The 18,227-nt window shown below is 34.8% G+C and overlaps 2 protein-coding genes across 3 annotated transcripts in view; one reads left to right on the top strand and one right to left on the bottom strand.

The window, feature by feature from the left end:
- The window catches only part of LOC123524470 (protein phosphatase 1G-like), a 194,055-nt gene extending 177,043 nt beyond the window's left edge, over positions 1–17,012 (bottom strand). For both annotated transcript variants that reach the window (XM_045302684.2, XM_053538840.1), the window contains exon 1: positions 16,815–17,012. In XM_045302684.2, the coding sequence (XP_045158619.2) occupies positions 16,815–16,925 (111 nt within the window). In that variant the 5' untranslated portion in view covers positions 16,926–17,012. The remainder of the gene's footprint in view (positions 1–16,814) is intronic.
- Positions 11,892–14,081, top strand: LOC123538039 (uncharacterized). The gene is made up of 3 exons (XM_045321996.2): positions 11,892–12,165; positions 12,920–13,066; positions 13,520–14,081. Exons 1-3 carry the CDS (start codon positions 11,963–11,965, stop codon positions 13,761–13,763), a joined length of 594 nt encoding a protein of 197 aa, XP_045177931.2. The 5' UTR covers positions 11,892–11,962; the 3' UTR covers positions 13,764–14,081.
- Positions 17,013–18,227: the final 1,215 nt, after the last annotated feature.

Genomic DNA, 18,227 nt, shown 5'->3' with positions numbered 1-18,227 from the left:
GTTCTTTTACATTTACCATGAAAACAGCCATATAAATGGAATAATGTCATGTCATTGATTATGATAAAAAGTGTTTTTTTCACTTGCATAAGATACTTTTTTTAGAACTGTTCTTTTACATTTACCATGAAAACAGTCATATAAATGGAATAATGTCATGTCATTGATTATGATAAAAAGTGTTTTTTTCACTTGCATAAGATACTTTGTTTAGAACTGTTCTTTTACATTTACCATGAAAACAGTCATATATATGGAACTGTCATGTCACTGATTATGATAAAAAGTGTTTTTTTCACTTGCATAAGATACTTTGTTTAGAACTGTTCTTTTACATTTACCATGAAAACCAATCTGACTAAAGTACATCTCCTACTACGCTACGCATAGGATCTGACAACGAGCTATTGATGGCCTCGTTCTGACAACCCTTCCACAATCCAATCAAAAGTTAACTTACAACATTCCGCAAGCTTTAAAAAGCCTAAGGTATTTGATATTAACAATTTTTATGTAGAAAAATGTTAGATAGCCGGTTTGCTCAGTCGGTAGCGCACTTGCTCTGTGAGCGAGAGTTTCCGGGTTCGAGCCCTCGATTAACTGAATTTTTTCTTATTCTTTGACATTCGAACAAGTTGTCTGATTGGTTCAAACAAAAATAGATTTGCGAAAATAAAAATAGCAATCTTGGAAATCCAAAATATACAGAAGACGCATGTGAATGGGTCGTTCTCAGATCTTCGTTTAGAAGATCAAGTACTTTAGTCAGATTGCCATGAAAACAGTCATATAAATGGAATTGTCATGTCATTGATTATGATAAAAAGTGTTTTTTTCACTTGCATAAGATACTTTGTTTAGAACTGTTCTTTTACATTTACCATGAAAACCAATCTGACTAAAGTACATCTCCTGCTACGCTACGCATAGGATCTGACAACGAGCTACTGATGGCCTCGTTCTGACAACCCTTCCACTATCCAATCAAAAGTTAACTTACAACATTCCGCAAGCTTTAAAAAGCCTAAGGTATTTGATATTAACAATTTTTATGTAGAAAAATGTTAGATAGCCGGTTAGCTCAGTCGGTAGCGCACTTGCTCTGTGAGCGAGAGTTTCCGGGTTCGAGCCCTCGATTAACTGAATTTTTTCTTATTCTTTGACATTCGAACAAGTTGTCTGATTGGTTCAAACAAAAATAGATTTGCGAAAATAAAAATAGCAATCTTGGAAATCCAAAATATACAGAAGACGAATGTGAATGGGTCGTTCTCAGATCTTCGTTTAGAAGATCAAGTACTTTAGTCAGATTGCCATGAAAACAGTCATATAAATGGAATTGTCATGTCATTGATTATGATAAAAAGTGTTTTTTTCACTTGCATAAGATACTTTGTTTAGAACTGTTCTTTTACATTTACCATGAAAACAGTCATATAAATGGAATTGTCATGTCATTGATTATGATAAAAAGTGTTTTTTTCACTTGCATAAGATACTTTGTTTAGAACTGTTCTTTTACATTTACCATGAAAACAGTCATATAAATGGAATTGTCATGTCATTGATTATGATAAAAGTGTTTTTTTCACTTGCATAAGATACTTTGTTTAGAACTGTTCTTTTACATTTACCATGAAAACAGTCATATAAATGGAATTGTCATGTCATTGATTATGATAATGTTTTCTTTCACTTGCATAAGATACTTTGTTTAGAACTGTTCTTTTACATTTACCATGAAAACAGTCATATAAATGGAATAATGTCATGTCATTGATTATGATAATAAGTGTTTTCTTTCACTTGCATAAGATACTTTGTTTAGAACTGTTCTTTTACATTTACCATGAAAACAGTCATATATATGGAACTGTCATGTCACTGATTATGATAATAAGTGTTTTCTTTCACTTGAATAAAATACTTTGTTTTGAACTGTTCTTTTACTTTTACTTTAAATACAGTCACATAAATGAGCATACTCAGCATAGTGATGGGCAAGGAATCTGGCTTTAATCTACTATATCTATTCAATACCATACCCAATAATAGGTTTTATAAACTACAGCCTTGACAAATGGTAGGGTTTTATAAGGCTATGCCTTTATCTAGCGACCGGCAAAAATATGGGACTCCGTTTTTTCATACCTGGACTCCAACTTTTTCCTAGTCCTAAATATAAGACCTGACATAACTCGTATCACTTTATAAGTTCATTTTACTTGATATTTTACATTTTTTATTTTCCATGTTATGTCAGGTCTAAACGTTGAACTGAAATAACGTATAGCACAAAAATCTCTTCAGATTTGAACTTTGATCTGTAGGTTTTTTAATGACTTTCTGGCAAAAATGACTGAAACTTTCACATTGAGTATGAAGAATAATCATAAATGTGCTTTATGGCAGCAATTAAAAGTTATATTTTACCTTATTTGTTATTAATTAACCGATTAATTAATCCAGTATCCAATCTGTTGAAAGTTTTGAATAGTGGCACGGTAATAACCGAGGGTGTTCCGGATGTAAACATGATTTGCATATTAGAATGATTTCTTGAACGAAAGTTACCTTTTCTCTATCTCATACAGAGAAACTATAAATGTCAATAATCTTTCTATTTCCAGAAGAGACATTTAAAATTGATAAGGATTAAAATAGAAAATATACATTTATGATGAAAAAAATCAAAATTACAATAAAAATATTTGGCGGGAAATATTTTTTCGTCTACCGCCGATCAAATTTAAGGCTTAAAATAAAATTAAGTTTGTTTGACCTTTACCTACCGACCCGATAAAATTGCCCTTACTCAAATAATTTTATTGCATTCCAGAGAAGAAAAAAAAAATTATTTTCCTATCAAAGGGAAAAACTGATTTTGGTGCTTGAAACTGGCGATTATTTTATCTAACAAATGCATAAATAATTATGGCAAGTGAGAAAGTAACCCGCGGTCAGCTAGTAGAAAAGAGGACCATGATGGTCCTGAATCGCTCACCTCTTCCCACATGATCCAGTTTCAAGTATGACGTCGTTTTTTCTATTATTTGATATAGTGACCTAGTTTTTGAGCTCATGTGACCCAGTTCTGAACATGACCTAGATATTATCAAGATAAAAATTCTGACCAATTTTCATGAAGATCCATTGAAAGATATGGTCTCTGGAGAGGTCACAAGGTTTTTCTATTATTTGATCTATTGACCTAGTTTTTTAAGGCACATGACCCAGTTTTAAACTTGACCTAAATATCATCAAGGTGAACATTCTGACCAATTTTCATGAAGATCCATTCAAGGGTATGGCCTCTAGAGAGGTCACAAGGTTTTTCTATTTCAAGACCTACTGACCTAGTTTTTGATCGCAGTTGACCCAGTTTCAAACTTGACCTAGATATCATCAAGATAAACATTCAGACCAACTTTCATACAGATCCCATGAAAAATATGGCCTCTAGAGAGGTCACAAGGTTTTTTCATTATTTGACCTACTCAGTGTTCGAAATTCACGGTAGTCCGACAGCCCGTGGCTACCAAATTTCAGCTCGGGCTACCGATTTTCCACAGGTACAAGCTCGACTGGGCTACCGAATTTTCCTCATTTGTTTAAAAAAAAACATGCTAATTAAACGAGTACTGCATCGTGATTTTCCAGACTGAGAAACGCTTATGGAATTATTGGTTTTTGCACTCTAACGTGTTGACAATCAAACACAGTGTCAAAGACGTAACCGCAGCGCTAATTGGCTGAATACAATCACCTCTAGCGTAACGGATAATTTGATTAGCTTTCACACTTCTCGCGAAAATCTCACAAGTACCTGCAGTAGGCGGAGCTTAAATTATGCTATCAGCGTGTGTGTAAATGTGTATTCAGCACTCAGTATTACATCTTACAAATTGTCAACAGTCCGAGTTGCAGTAATTGGCGAGTGCGGATCCTAAAAAATCGGGCATAACAGTTTAGATTTCGTTTTGGCAAGGAGTGTCATGTACGATGCTTTTGGACTCTGACGATGCTGATCTAGACTGGAGTATTTCGAGTTAAAATTTTTCAAAAACATGGCAAACATGTACTGTATGTCTTTTTTATTACTTCAAACATGCATAGAGATGTTTGTAAAACAAGATGTTATATGGTGCAAAAATTATGTATTTTAAGGTGTTAAAAGTTCGGGCTAGTGAAACTGGTGTCAGGCTTGGAAAATTTTTAATGTGGTAGCCCGAACGGGCTATTGGATTCAAATCTTAATTTCGTACACTGCCTACTGACCTACTTTTTGATGGCACGTGACCCACTTCCGAACTTGACCTAGATATCATCAAGATGAACATTCTGACCAATGTTTACGGAGATCCATTCACAAGTATGGCCTCTAGAGAGGTCACAAGGTTTTTCTATTTTTAGACCTACTGACCTAGTTTTTGACTGCACATGACCCTGTTTCGAACTTGACCTAGATATCATCAAGATGAACATTCAGACCAATTTTCATGAAGATCTATTGAAAAATATGGCCTTTAGAGAGATCACAAGGTTTTTCTATTATTTGACCTACTGACCTAGTTTTTGACGGCACGTGACCCACTTTCGACCTTGACCTAGATATCATCAAGATGAACATTCAGACCAACTTTTATACAGATCCCATGAAAAATATGGCCATTAGAGAGGTCACAAGGTTTTTCTATTATTTGACCTACTGACCTAGTTTTTGAGGGCACGTGACCCAGTTTCGAACTTGACCTAGATATCATCAAGGTGTACATTCTGACCAATTTTCATGAAGATCTTGTGAAATATATGGCCTCTAGAAAGGTCACAAGGTTTTTCTATTTTTAGACCTACTGACCTAGATTTTGACCGCACGTGACCCAGTTTCGAACTTGACCTAGATATCATCAAGGTGAACATTCTGACCAATTTTCATGAAGATCCATTGAAAATTATGGCCTCTAGAGAGGTCACAAGGTTTTTCTATTTTTAGAACTACTGACCTAGTTCTTGATGGCACGTGACCCAATTTCGAACTTGACCTAGATATCATCAAGGTGTACATTCTGACCAATTTTCATGAAGATCTCATGAAATATATGGCCTCTAGAGAGGTCACAAGGTTTTTCTATTTTTAGACCTACTGACCTAGTTTTTGACCGCATGTGACCCAGTTTCGAACTTGACCTAGATATCATCAAGGTGAACATTCAGACCAACTTTCATACAGATCCCATGAAAAATATGGCCTTTAGAGAGGTCACAAGGTTTTTCTATTATTTGACCTACTGACCTAATTTTTGATGGCATGTGAATCAGTTTCGAACTTGACTTAGATATCATCAAGATGAACATTCTGACCAATTTTCATGAAGATCTTGTGAAATATATGGCCTCTAGAGAGGTCACAAGGTTTTTCTATTTTTAGACCTACTGACCTAGTTTTTGATGGCATGTGACCCAGTTTCGAACTTGACCTAGATATCATCAAGATGAACATTCTGACCAACTTTCATAAAGATCCCACAAAAAATGTGACCTCTAGAGTGGTCACAAGCAAAAGTTTACGGACGCACAGACGCACGCACGGACACCGCGCGATCACAAAAGCTCACCTTGTCACAAAGTGACAGGTGAGCTAAAAATCGATAAAGCGGACTGTTTATTATCTCGTGTATTCCGAAAACGTGTCAGCTTTGCCGATAACTTTGCCTAAGGCCATAGGATGCAGACGACAATCAAACCGCTTATAACCGGAAGGCAATCTGACAAAAGGACATAATTTTACAAATCTAGTATCTACAAGTTACCCACGAAATGTAAAGTATACCAAAACGTCATGCCGGTAATTTTCCATTCCACGAGCACGTGCTATCGTAATATCTTATTTCCATCGCTCGACGTTACTTTCGTTTACAAATACACAAAAAACGCGCTTAGTGCATTTGTTTTTTGTTATTATCGCATCAATATTTTTAGCAACCGCTTAAGAAGTAATATAGTTTGAATTCTATAACGATTTTAATAATATATGAATGTAGGCAAAATTCTATAAAAACGGTCAAATTTAAATTTAGTTCTTTGTAAAATTTCAAACAGTGCGATCTTAATTATTTATTTCTTCTAAGTGTAAATAAATGATAAATTCTATGGGCATAAAGTTCAGACTTTTGACAAGAAAGTACAAAAAAACAAGAGGGCCAAAATGGCCCTAGGTCGCTCACCTAAGAAACACTCCATAACAGTGTAAAACATGTTTGACCTAGTGATTTCATGGAAACAAATATTCTGACCAATTTTCATTAAGATTGGACCAAAAAATTGGTCTCTTGCGATAAAACAAGCATTTTCTTAGATATGACCTAGTTTTTGACCCTAGATGACCCATGTTCAAACTCGACCTAGATTTTATCAAGGCAATCATTCTGACCAAAATTCATGAAGATCAACTGAAAAATACAGCCTCTATCACATACAGAAGTTTTTTCTTTGATTTGACCAAGTGACCTAGTTTTTGACCTCAGATGACTCATATTCAAATTCGACCTAGATTTCATTAAGGCAATCAACCTGACCAAATTTCATAAATATCAACTGAAAAAAAAAACAGTCTCTATCGCATACACAAGATTTTTCTTTGAATTGACCTAGTGACCTAGTTTTTGACCTCAGATAACCCATATTCAAAACCGACCTAGTTTTCATCAAGGCAATCACTCTGACCAAATTTCATGAAGATCAATTGAAAAATACATCCTCTATTGCATACACAATGTTTTTCTTCGATTTGACCTAGTGACCTAGTTTTTGACCCCAGATGACCCATTTTCGAAATCAGCCTAGATTTTATCAAGGTAATCATTCTAAATTTCATGAAGATCAGTTGAAAAATACAGCCTCTATTGCATACACAAGGTTTTTCTTTGATTTGACCTAGTGACCTAGTTTTTGACCCCAGATGACCCATTTTCGAACTTGGTCTAAATTTCATCAAGGCAATCATTCTGACCAAAATTCATGAAGATCAATTGAAAAATACCGCCTCTATCGCATACACAAGGTTTTTACGTGATATGACCTAGTGACCTAGTTTTTGACCCCAGATGACCCATTTTCGAACTCGGCCTAGATTTCATCAAGGTAATCATTCTGACCAAAATTCATGAAGATCAATTGAAAAATACCGCCTCTATCGCATACACAAGGTTTTTCTTTGATTTGACCTAGTGACCTAGTTTTTGACCCGAGATGACCCATTTTCGAACTCGGCCTAGATTTCATCAAGGCAATTATTCTGACCAAAATTCATGAAGATCAATTGAAAAATACAGCCTCTATCGCATACACAAGGTTTTTCATTGATTTGACCTAGTGACCCGAGATGACCCATTTTCGAACTCGGCCTAGATTTCATCAAGGTTATCATTCTGACCAATATTCATGAAGAAGAATTGAAAAATACAGCCTCTATCGCATACACAAGGTTTTTCTTTGATTTGACCTAGTGACCTAGTTTTTGACCCGACATGACCCATTTTCGAACTCGGCTTAGATTTCATCAAGGTTATCACTCTGACCAATATTTATGAAGATTAATTGAAAAATACCACCTCTATCGCATACACAAGGTTTTTCTTTGATTTGACCTAGTGACCTAGTTTTTGACCCGAGATGACCCATTTTCGAACTCGGCCTAGATTTCATCAAAGTTATCATTTTGACCAATATTCATGAAGATTAAATGAAAAATACAGCCTCTATCGCATACACAAGGTTTTTCTTTGATTTGACCTAGTGACCTAGTTTTTGACCCGAGATGACCCATTTTCGAACTCAGCCTAGATTTCATCAAGGTTATCATTCTGACCAATATTCATGAAGATTAATTGAAAAATACAGCCTCTATCGCATACACAAGCTAAATGTTGACAGACGACAGACGACGGACGACGAAAAGAAGAAACGTTTTTATTGATTAATTTAAAGAACCTACGCGGTACGATCAAACAGTGATGTGTCATATGGCGCGAAAACATGACGTAATTCCATGACAATCTCGGGCAACTATACCGCTTTGATCTCCACTTCAGATGCCATGATACCGACACACTTCTTTTAGCTCTTCGATGTGGGTGTTAATTGATGATGAAAACAAGGACAATGACTAAGTTTATCAACAGAATAATTAGCGATAATCGTTTACGCTTTTTATTTCGCTTTCAACATTTGGTGGATTATGATTATTGTGTCCGTATTTTTGGTACACTAAAGTTACAAAATAATCATTTTTCGGGAAATAAGTCTTGAGAAAGTGAAAATAACTAGTCCTAACACTTTTGGAAAATACGGTAGGGGCTAGACTTTGATTATTATTACTATCGATGCAATCATTATGGACAGAAACCAGATGGTGGAGATTACAAAAATACAGTGGAAAAAAATGTCTGCTGTGAAAAGGAAATTTAAGAAGAACAAATATGATTGATTACAAAGGAAACGTAGTGTACATGAGAATATTATTTGTCTGCTATGTGTTAAATTATATTTGAAATTTGCTTGTACATAATACTGCTTTCATAACACATAAACAGTGACAGTATTGTGGCAATTGACAGAGTGGTGGGAAATTTAATTTTCTGTGAAAATATATTACAAATTGACTTAATTGTTGATTTCAAAATGTCTTTAATCAGATATCGTTTTGAAATGCATTTGTTCGAAGTGAGAAAATCTCAGTTTTCGAATTTCAAGAAATTGACAATTGAGCGTAAATGTGTTGAAATATTACAGGCTAGATAGTTTAAATATTTTAATTTTGTTATGCCAGAACAAAGAGCTATAAAATCTTATACTTCTTTTGCAAGGACAATAGCATAATAAATGTCTGATGTCGGAAAACCCAATCTTGTTTCTGTTTAGTAACATGACCAATACGTGCAAATACCTTGAAGCTAAAACATCATCACTTTTGCTTGCATACTGCCATAACCATTGTAAAAACCTTCTAAAACTCATAAAAAGTTATTATCTATTGAATTAAGCATCAAACACTTGTTGGAAATAAGCTGTAATTCAATAGTGTGTTTAGATGCCAAATATTGTTATATTATTTTGTACTTTTAATTAATTTATTTATTTGGGTTTTACGGCGCACCAACACAGTACAGTTTATATGGCGCCAAACAGGACTACAAATTTTGGTTCCACATCTCATTTACATCGAAATAAAAACGACGTATGGAATCAAAATTTGTATACCTGCTGGAATCACAGAGTTACTGCAAAACCAAGTGTTAAGACCCTTTTAGTCGCCACTTACGATCATGCAAGGATAAGGCAGTGGTTCCAATTCTTTTCATACACAGATCATCCCAGAACCACATGGGGCTTGTACATTTAAGCGCAGGTGTAGTGAAAACAATCATGAAAAAACTTTTGATATATGGGGCGTTCCATGAGAAAACCGGTATTAGTGACATCGATAAACAATGACGTCAGAAGCAATTAAAGTTTGACGTCACTATTATCTACAGCGAATAACCCGGAAGTTTGTTGACATCATTTGGAGATTAATTGTACAGGATATATTAAAGTTGAATTCAAATGGATAGTGATTTCGAGGTTAGTAACGAATGATATATATATAATGACATGTTGATTATTAAACAAGTGTTATAGGACGGAAATTCAACAGTTATTTTGAACACATCTTGACATTAATTTTTGCCGCCATTTTGTTTCTCTTTTTTTGTCATTTCTATATAGATGAGATACTTTAATTTGACTTCTTTCAGTTGTGATACAATCCTACAAAAGTGATTGCATGTTTTGATAAAACCCTTTTACACTCTAGATCTAGGATATAAAATAAAGCAAAGATGACATTCGCTGGTAGATGTGCCCTTTCTGTAGTATTATGCTGGTCTTGATAGTGTTTGACAATTAACCAGGTTATCGAGATGAATATTTGTTCTCTCTTTCTATCCATCTCTAATATATTACATATTGAACTGTTATAAGAAAAGTGAATTTCAAGTAAACACATGACCAAATATGATATATACTACATTTAGCGCCAAAAAGTCAAGTGAGCGTTTAGCTCAGATAGTTAGAGCGTCATCCCATTTTTTTTAGAAGTTAAATATATGGGTTCGAGAGGTACGGGTTCAAGACGTAATGGTTTCGCGACTTTTTTGTTCTTCTTTGTTTTAATACTCATATTTTTTATTCTCTTTCTCAATCCCAAAAATGATATTTTAATACAAATACGTTTATAAAATACTTCATTTCGTTGATTGTCAGTATTATAAATGACTGTTTATGTACAGATTTTGACTGTTATGTACAGTTTTAGTTACCTATAAAAAATTCAATTAACTTTCAGGATCTTGAGAGCTTACTGTCTGATCACTTTGGACGGACACCGTCAGCGACACCATATGCATCGCAAAACGGAAATGACGATGATGGTGAAAACAGTACCGGTGACTTGGTTGGTGACACTGCGAGTGATGATGATGAATTTGACCGGGCCACAATTCAATCTGCTGTTGAGGACAGAGCAAGGGATTACCTTCTACATCTAGAAGAGGGAGCACATTATTCTGATCAGGAATGGCAGGATGATAGAAATGACGACTCTGGCGATAATGCTTATGATAATGAAGTCCGTGATGAAAACGTAGTAAATGATGAAGATTATGATGACGATAGAGGTAAGATAAGACAGTTTGCACGATCTGGTTGTGGATGTAAGCAGAGATGTAATATTGGAATAAGTGCAGATGATATATATGATCACATTCTTTCAGTAAGGGAAATGTCTAAGGAAGAGAAAGACATGTATATGATGGGATCTATAACATATGGCGGTAATCAGGACGTAACCAAACGTGGGAAAAAACGGAAACGCATCCGCATGATATATACATATAGCGGCAAATCAATTTGCAGAAGAACATTTTCACTTATTTATGATATCGGTAGGCATGCACTAGAAGGACTTGTATGTCATGTCAAAAAAGAAGGAGTTACAGCACGGAAACACGGAAATAGTGGTCGTAAGCCTAAGCATGCTTTAGTGTATGAGGACATCCGAAAAGTTGTGGAGTATATCCAAAATTATGCAGATGCATATGGGCTCCCACAACCAGCTGCTCCACGTGGAAGTGATAATATACCCCCTGTTTATCTAGACAGCGGGACAACAAAGCTAAAAGTTCACAAAATGTATCTTCAGAGTTGTGAGGAATCCAATATACGGTACGTTAAACAAAGTTCTTTTTGCGAGATCTGGAATAATTGTCTGGGCCACATTAAAATTGCCTCTCCGAGAGATGACGTGTGTGCCGCATGCGAGAAACACAGAAAAAACATAAATATAGCTGTTGAAGAAAACGAAAAAATTTACGCAACTGATCAGTTCCGAGAACACATTTTAAAAGCCCAAATAGAGAGAGAAGTTTACAACAGTTGTATCAAGCAGGCAAGAGAGTCACATGATCAAACCCCACAAACAAGATATAATCATTACACTTTTGATTTCTCCCAAAATGTTTCAATACCACACTATTCCAGACAAATGGGACAAATTTATTTTGCAACATTACGTAAAGTGCAAATATTTGGCGTGCGCATTGATGGGTATCCAAGGCAACTGAACTTCTTGGTAGATGAAAACGAGACGATCGGGCAAGACGGGACGCAAACACACGGTCCTAACGCTGTAATATCAATGTTGGACTATGTGCTTGACGAGTACAGTCAACATGAGCCTAAGATCTCACTCCATGCAGACAATTGCCCTGGTAAGCTGAAGTTTGTTTTTATACATTTAAAGACAATTATAATTTTCACTATTGTTTTTAAAAATGAAGTTTGAAATATTGTTTATCCATGCAGTGCTTCTAAACTGTATTATTTTGCTTAGTTTTGTTTATATTTAACGTATAAGGTATACTAAATGTTTATGAACGTCGGAATGAAGAGGTTTGTTAGTTATATATTTTTTTATTCAGGACAAAACAAGAATCGTTATTTGTTAGGTTACCTCATGTGGCGTATCCTGACAGGAAGACAAGATTCTATCGAATATCTTATGCAAGTTCCCGGTCACGCAAAATGTTTGGTAGATGCTGGATTTGGCCATTTAAAGAAGCTTTACAGGTATATAATTTATATCAATCATGTTATTATCATGTTTTAAAGCTTGTACAATCCCAAAAGTTCTGTATTTTTACTTTTAGAAAAGTAAACTAGGGATCGAAATTCATAAAAAAAAACTTAATACATTTATGATTTTTCAATGAACGTATTATACTAGTTTGCAAGTGAATTGTATTCCAGTAAAGCAGACGCACATCAGTATCATAAAATAAATGCTATAATAGGGTTATTATAACAATAGCTTGTTCTGGGATGCTGTATTCGGCTTCAGTGGATTTTGCCAGATCGGATATCACGAGGCGCGCATGCGCCAAGTGTGATCCATCCTAGTAAAATCCACAAGAGTCGAATACAAAATCCCAGATCTAGCTGCCGTTGTTGTAATTACCCTTTTATTATATGCTTCCACATTTCTGTTTGTTAATTTTTAATCGAACGAAATCTAAAATGTATGTTGATGTTAAAATTAAATGAGTGATGTTTTTTGTGTGCTATATATTATGTGTCAGCATATGCATATTGATGAAAGTAGTCCGGTAACATACAATACGAAAGGTACAATACGGGATTTTGGAAGGTACAATACGAGAGTTTTCAACCTGTTCGTATTTCATTGTGAAATGCAAACTGTATTTTTGACATAATTTATATAGATATATAATAAAATGAATTATTGGAACATAACTCAGAGTTCAATTAGTTTGCGTTCGCATTGAGTTGATCTAATTATTATGGACAGTGTGTTTTCTTGCAGAAGATCGAACATAGAGACCATGGACCAGCTTGGAGACGTTGTACGTTTGTCGTCTGCGACCAATCAAGAAGTTCGGTATCCAGCATGGCGGTGGGCTGACTGGAAGAGTTACCTAACTCCAATGTTCAAATCAGTTCATGGAATAAGGTAACAATTAATTATAGCAACGTTTTAACAATCGTTTCATTGCCACCGTGTATGTAACTGTATTATAAATAAGCAGATACAACAATCTGCGCTGAATCGATGATTAAATAACGCAATACCAGAATAGCAAGAATTCTTTAGAAACAAAAATGTTCGTTCAGTTCAAGTGATATTTTTATATAAAACTTAAATTGTGTAAAGGGAATAACCTCTTGAAATCTCGCCTTTACGGGTCATTTGCGAGATTATTTACACTTTATATCTGCAACTGTAAAGTGTAAATAATCTCGCAAATTGGGAGTTTTTTTATTTATTTTTTTCGTTCTGCTTAAATCATTGTTTTGATAGTACAATGCCCTTTTTCTGTAAAAAAAAAAAGCAATGACGTGCAAGAAAACTAGAACAAATATACTGAATACTCCATTGAAATCTAATATTTTTCACTTGACACAGGAAGCACCAGTCTTTTAGTATGACAATAGACGAACCTGGTGTCGTTACCATGCAAACTGGAAAAAATACACCGGAAGTTAAGGTTAACATCTGTACTGGTATCCGTGTGAATGATGGTAGATCTACTATGCTTCAACCAAAAGGACAGAGCAGACAACGAGTTGAATACCTGTATAAAAATGTCAGAAAATACCTGAATCCTGCCAATATGGATATCACGTGCCCGCAACCAGCGCCACGATAGATACGTTTTGCCATATACAGACTTGTATTTAAAATGAGTTGAAGTACTGCAATTATTATTGAGCAATTTTGAGCAGGAAAGATTTTTAAAATGGCGTGTATTTCATCATTATTTGAATATATTAAATTTTGTCATATATCTGGTAAATTTATAAATTTGCTAGAAATATTCCACCAATTCAGTGTCGAGTAATTATTCAATCAAGAAATCCACTTTTTGAAAGGTAAACTATTTCAATATTATTGATAGAGCCTTTAAGTTAATGTTTTATATTCTAATGATATGGTTTAAGATTAAAACAAACAATTATGCATGCAATGATTCTTTGTGGTTTTTTTTTTATCTAACGTTCAGAAAGTGACGTTGACGTCATCATTTCTTGTAAATTATCATTTGGTACCTTCGGGTTTAAAACGTGTTATAAAATATAAAAGCAGCTTTGAATTATGTTATATTTTGCGCTGAATGAAAATATATATATTTTTCTTTAAGAAAATGCAAAAAAGCAAAAATCGAAAATTTTGTCACTAATACCGGTTTTCTCATGGAATGGCCCATATATATTAAGAAAAAGTGTAGACATAATAGATACTCAAAGACTTGGTGAACTTTGCCTTATGTGCAAATTAAGTCTGTGCCCATATTGTGTGTGCAACTGCATGAATAGGGCTAGGGGTTTATATATTGCAAGCATACATTTAACAGAGCATCTTCAGAGATTATCTACAAGCAATAGGTATTAATATATAGACTTTATTACTGAGACAACAAACATTTAAAATACTAAAATATAATAAAATTATTTACCTACCTACCTACCCATTGTAAAAATACTGGGTCGGTAAAGGTCAAACAAACTTAATTTTAATTTAGGCCTAATTGGTACTTTCAATTATGAAACAAGATGGTGGCATGTCAAATATAAACATTCGATGTCAAAAAGATGAAGCGTCATTTCGTGGATAATAATGGAATGTAAATCATTTTAACCTTGCAGATTTGAAGCAAAGGTATTTTTGTTCCTATTAGGTACAAAGTTTACCGACTTTATAATATTTTAGAAATTGATTTTATGCTACACTTCTTTCATACTTAGCGTTTAGACGTCGAAAAAGGCTTTGATAGTAAAAATGTAAAATGTCAGAATATTGACTGTTGAACAGGTCTAGTATATTGCCCGATTGGTGCATCATGCACCGATCGGTGTATCATGCACCAATTGGTGTATTCAGCAATACACCAATCGGTGTATCAACACGTAGGATGCCACTTTAAAACAAAATATTTCGAGAACCGGAAATAACCGCATTCCGATACCTTCACATGTTGTTGATGACATCGGCCATTTTCAGTCGCCATTACATTTTTTCCGACAGACTGCTGCGTTTCTTGCGTTTTTCACATTGAATGCACTGTCACATAATTATAATTCATTGACAGGTAATTTTAAGGCAACACCAGTTAAATACCCAACAAAAAGTGATTTTACCCAAATTTCCTTGCCTTTATACAATCGCAGCCATGTTGGATTCGGATCTACGCTTATAAAGCTACAAAATTTTCCCAGCATCCCAAAATTTGATTGACATGTGTATTACCTTGAATATGTATGGTGTACCTGTAGCGACATAATAAAATAAGAAATAAGTTTACACCGTGTCAGTTTTGAAACCCCGTAACGTTCAAAGTTATTTAACATTTGTATTATCAATAAGAAGTGATATCAAAGTTAGTAACATGATGGTTTTATGAATGATATAAGTCATTATGTTATATAAATCAAGAGTGGATCAAGGAGTTTGGTTAATAATTATCTATAGCTTGAATTCCTTTTATATCGATCTTCAATTTAGTTGTCTATATCTAGCTTCCCTCTGTGAAGATTAGCATGAGCTTTAGTGACATGTGTCCTTTTCTGACTTTCTTTCCGTGGTATTCAGTCTATCAAAATATGCATTATCACAATATCATGAGTGCATTTATTAATTTATTTTGTGGGTTATACAACACTTGCTTAGATAACTTTTTTTAACAAATAGTTTGCGGTAATTTTATATTTTGGTTTATGTCATTTTTTGGACACCATACTTTAGCATAATTTTAAGACAGATGCTGATTTTTCGAGCGTTCTGGCGCAGAATCAAAGGAAAGTCACATTTAGAATAACCGGGTATCTGAATATGGCGGAACACATGCTGCAGTAGTACTGAGAAATTATAAACAAAAGTGTTTTTTAACCCTAGAAATTGTTGTGTTCGAAAATAAATAATATGTAAGTAGTATATGTAAATGTGTTTTATCATTACGTTACCTTATACATTTCAAAAAGAATGAAATAATTTGAAAACTTTACCTCGGAGGGTTGTTCTTTTGTTTTTCCCATGATGCGGAAATATCAAATACACATGGAATAACGGTCAGTTTATTAATTTTCTGAGCCGATACACCGATTGGTGTACTGTCGAATACACCAACTGGTGCATGATACACCGATCGGTGCATGATGCACCAATCGGGCAATATACTAGACCTGTTGAACGTCAAATGACAACTTTTTCACGTCTAATTATTTGGACTAACTTTTTCCAGGAAGGGAGTCCTGGACTCCTACTCTGAAAATCCTACCGAGAACCCTGTTACTAAAATGCAATTCATTAATATTTCACACAAAAACACATTTATGTCGATTTTGGTAATTTGCAAATTGTCCCAATTAAGACAATTTCCGAGAGCACTTTCCCAATTCCACCAGTATCGGTGGCATTCCCAAACTAATGAAAAAAAGGCCTGAATACTGAACTGCTGTAGGAATAACCAACTGCGGGCTTTTCACTATTCTTACAGGAGAGCCGCAAGAATAACCACTTCCTTTAGAAAGTTTAGGCCATTAGAAAAACATCACTATTTACAAAAAAGATGGACGTTCGGCGTCTGCCCACCCGATCACTGTCATCAGTTCTACAACGGATTTGTATACAAACACGACCTCTCCTATTTCAATACTGTGTAAGAAAGGCGCCGTATGAAAATCTGTAAAGAAGAATAATGCACCTCCTGTGACATCCTCCATCCTTGCATAGACGAAACGCCATATGTAAACTTTGGACATTCCTTGTCACTGGAGAATTTCTCCGTAACTGGCGAGGATAAATAGACTCCCATAATGTTCAGGTTTCTTGAAATGCGATAAACTTCAGACAAATAGCATGTGTGGGTTTCGCGGCTTTTTCCGGAAGATCACGTGATCATTGTATCCGGTAAGTTGTTGTTGTTGCTAAAAATATGATAAACCCCGTAATGTATTTGGAGAGCCCGTTCCTGTAAGAGTTACGTACAGTAGTAAGTAAATTTGCTAAATGTTCTGTAATATGAAATTCCACTTCAATCACACGTGTATACTGAGAAAGTCACGTGAGATCAGATGCGTTATCAATCAGTACTGATGTTGCTATCAAGCAGATAAGACGAGAATTTGCTGCTTAGAGTTTTTATAGTAGATGATTTAATTTAGGGACTACGTGCAATATAAAAATAGGAATTATTATAACTAATTTGGAGAATGGATACATTGATTAATCAGACCTTAATTGTGATTTTGTTATCAAAACATTTTTGGATTATTTTATACTGTAATTAGACTTTGATTTTCATGGAGTGTTTATTACATGCAGTGCCAGTGTGATGAAGATTTAGCTATGGATGAAACATCAGAACAATCCTATTCAACAAAGCTTGTGGTTATGGATGAAACATCAGAGCAATCCTGTTCAACAAAGCTTGTGGGCCATAGTATGCCCAATATTTCGGGTCAAAGTATACCCATTCATGAGGACCAAAGTATGTCCAAATCTGCGGACCAAATTAAGCATGCCTGCAAATGAACCAATGCAAGCAATGTTGCAACAGTAGGCTTTACTTATGAATACGTTGAAAACTCTGCAGAGTTCAAGTTCAAATGACCAAGAAAAAGTGATTTTATCAGACTACGATAAAGTCTGGTTAGAAAGTGTGTGGTTAGAAAAAAATGTAAGTAATGTGAATGACACTATCCCTGCATGCTACGACCTTGAGGAAGTGTCATCAGAAAGTGAAGAGGATAGTGCAGATGAGTCTGAAGGGCTTGCTGACATGAAAAAATTGTATGATGAAAGTGACAGTGTTGGTGAAAAAATTCATGATAAAATTGCAATGTGAACTTGTCATTTAGAAAACGGCTGTCGAAAGAAGACCAAACAAGGTCAAGGGAATCCATTTTATCAACTGTATAACTCTCTTGGTGGACCCCACAGTGCGAGGTTTACACAGCTAGGAGAAAGTCATGTTTTTGATTGAGCTAATACAACATTTCAACTTTTACTGAATCTGATACAAATGTTACTTTTTAGGGATACTGTTCCTATTACAAGGATAAGTTTTCTTTATTACTGATATTTTGCAATCATTTCTCGATGCATACATGTAGTA

The sequence above is a fragment of the Mercenaria mercenaria genome, chromosome 3, assembly GCF_021730395.1.
Source record: "Mercenaria mercenaria strain notata chromosome 3, MADL_Memer_1, whole genome shotgun sequence".
Taxonomy (NCBI): Eukaryota; Metazoa; Mollusca; class Bivalvia; order Venerida; family Veneridae; genus Mercenaria; species Mercenaria mercenaria.
The sequence above is the reverse complement of the archived record's forward strand: the minus strand, read 5'-3'. Positions and strand labels throughout refer to the sequence as shown.

Coding starts and splice junctions, on each gene's coding strand:
- LOC123538039 (XM_045321996.2), top strand. CDS start 11,963: ATGTTTATGAACGTCGGAATGAAGAGGTTTGTTAGTTATATATTTTTT. Junction 12,166..12,919: donor CATTTAAAGAAGCTTTACAG/GTATATAATTTA, acceptor GTTTTCTTGCAG/AAGATCGAACATAGAGACCA. Junction 13,067..13,519: donor AAATCAGTTCATGGAATAAG/GTAACAATTAAT, acceptor CACTTGACACAG/GAAGCACCAGTCTTTTAGTA.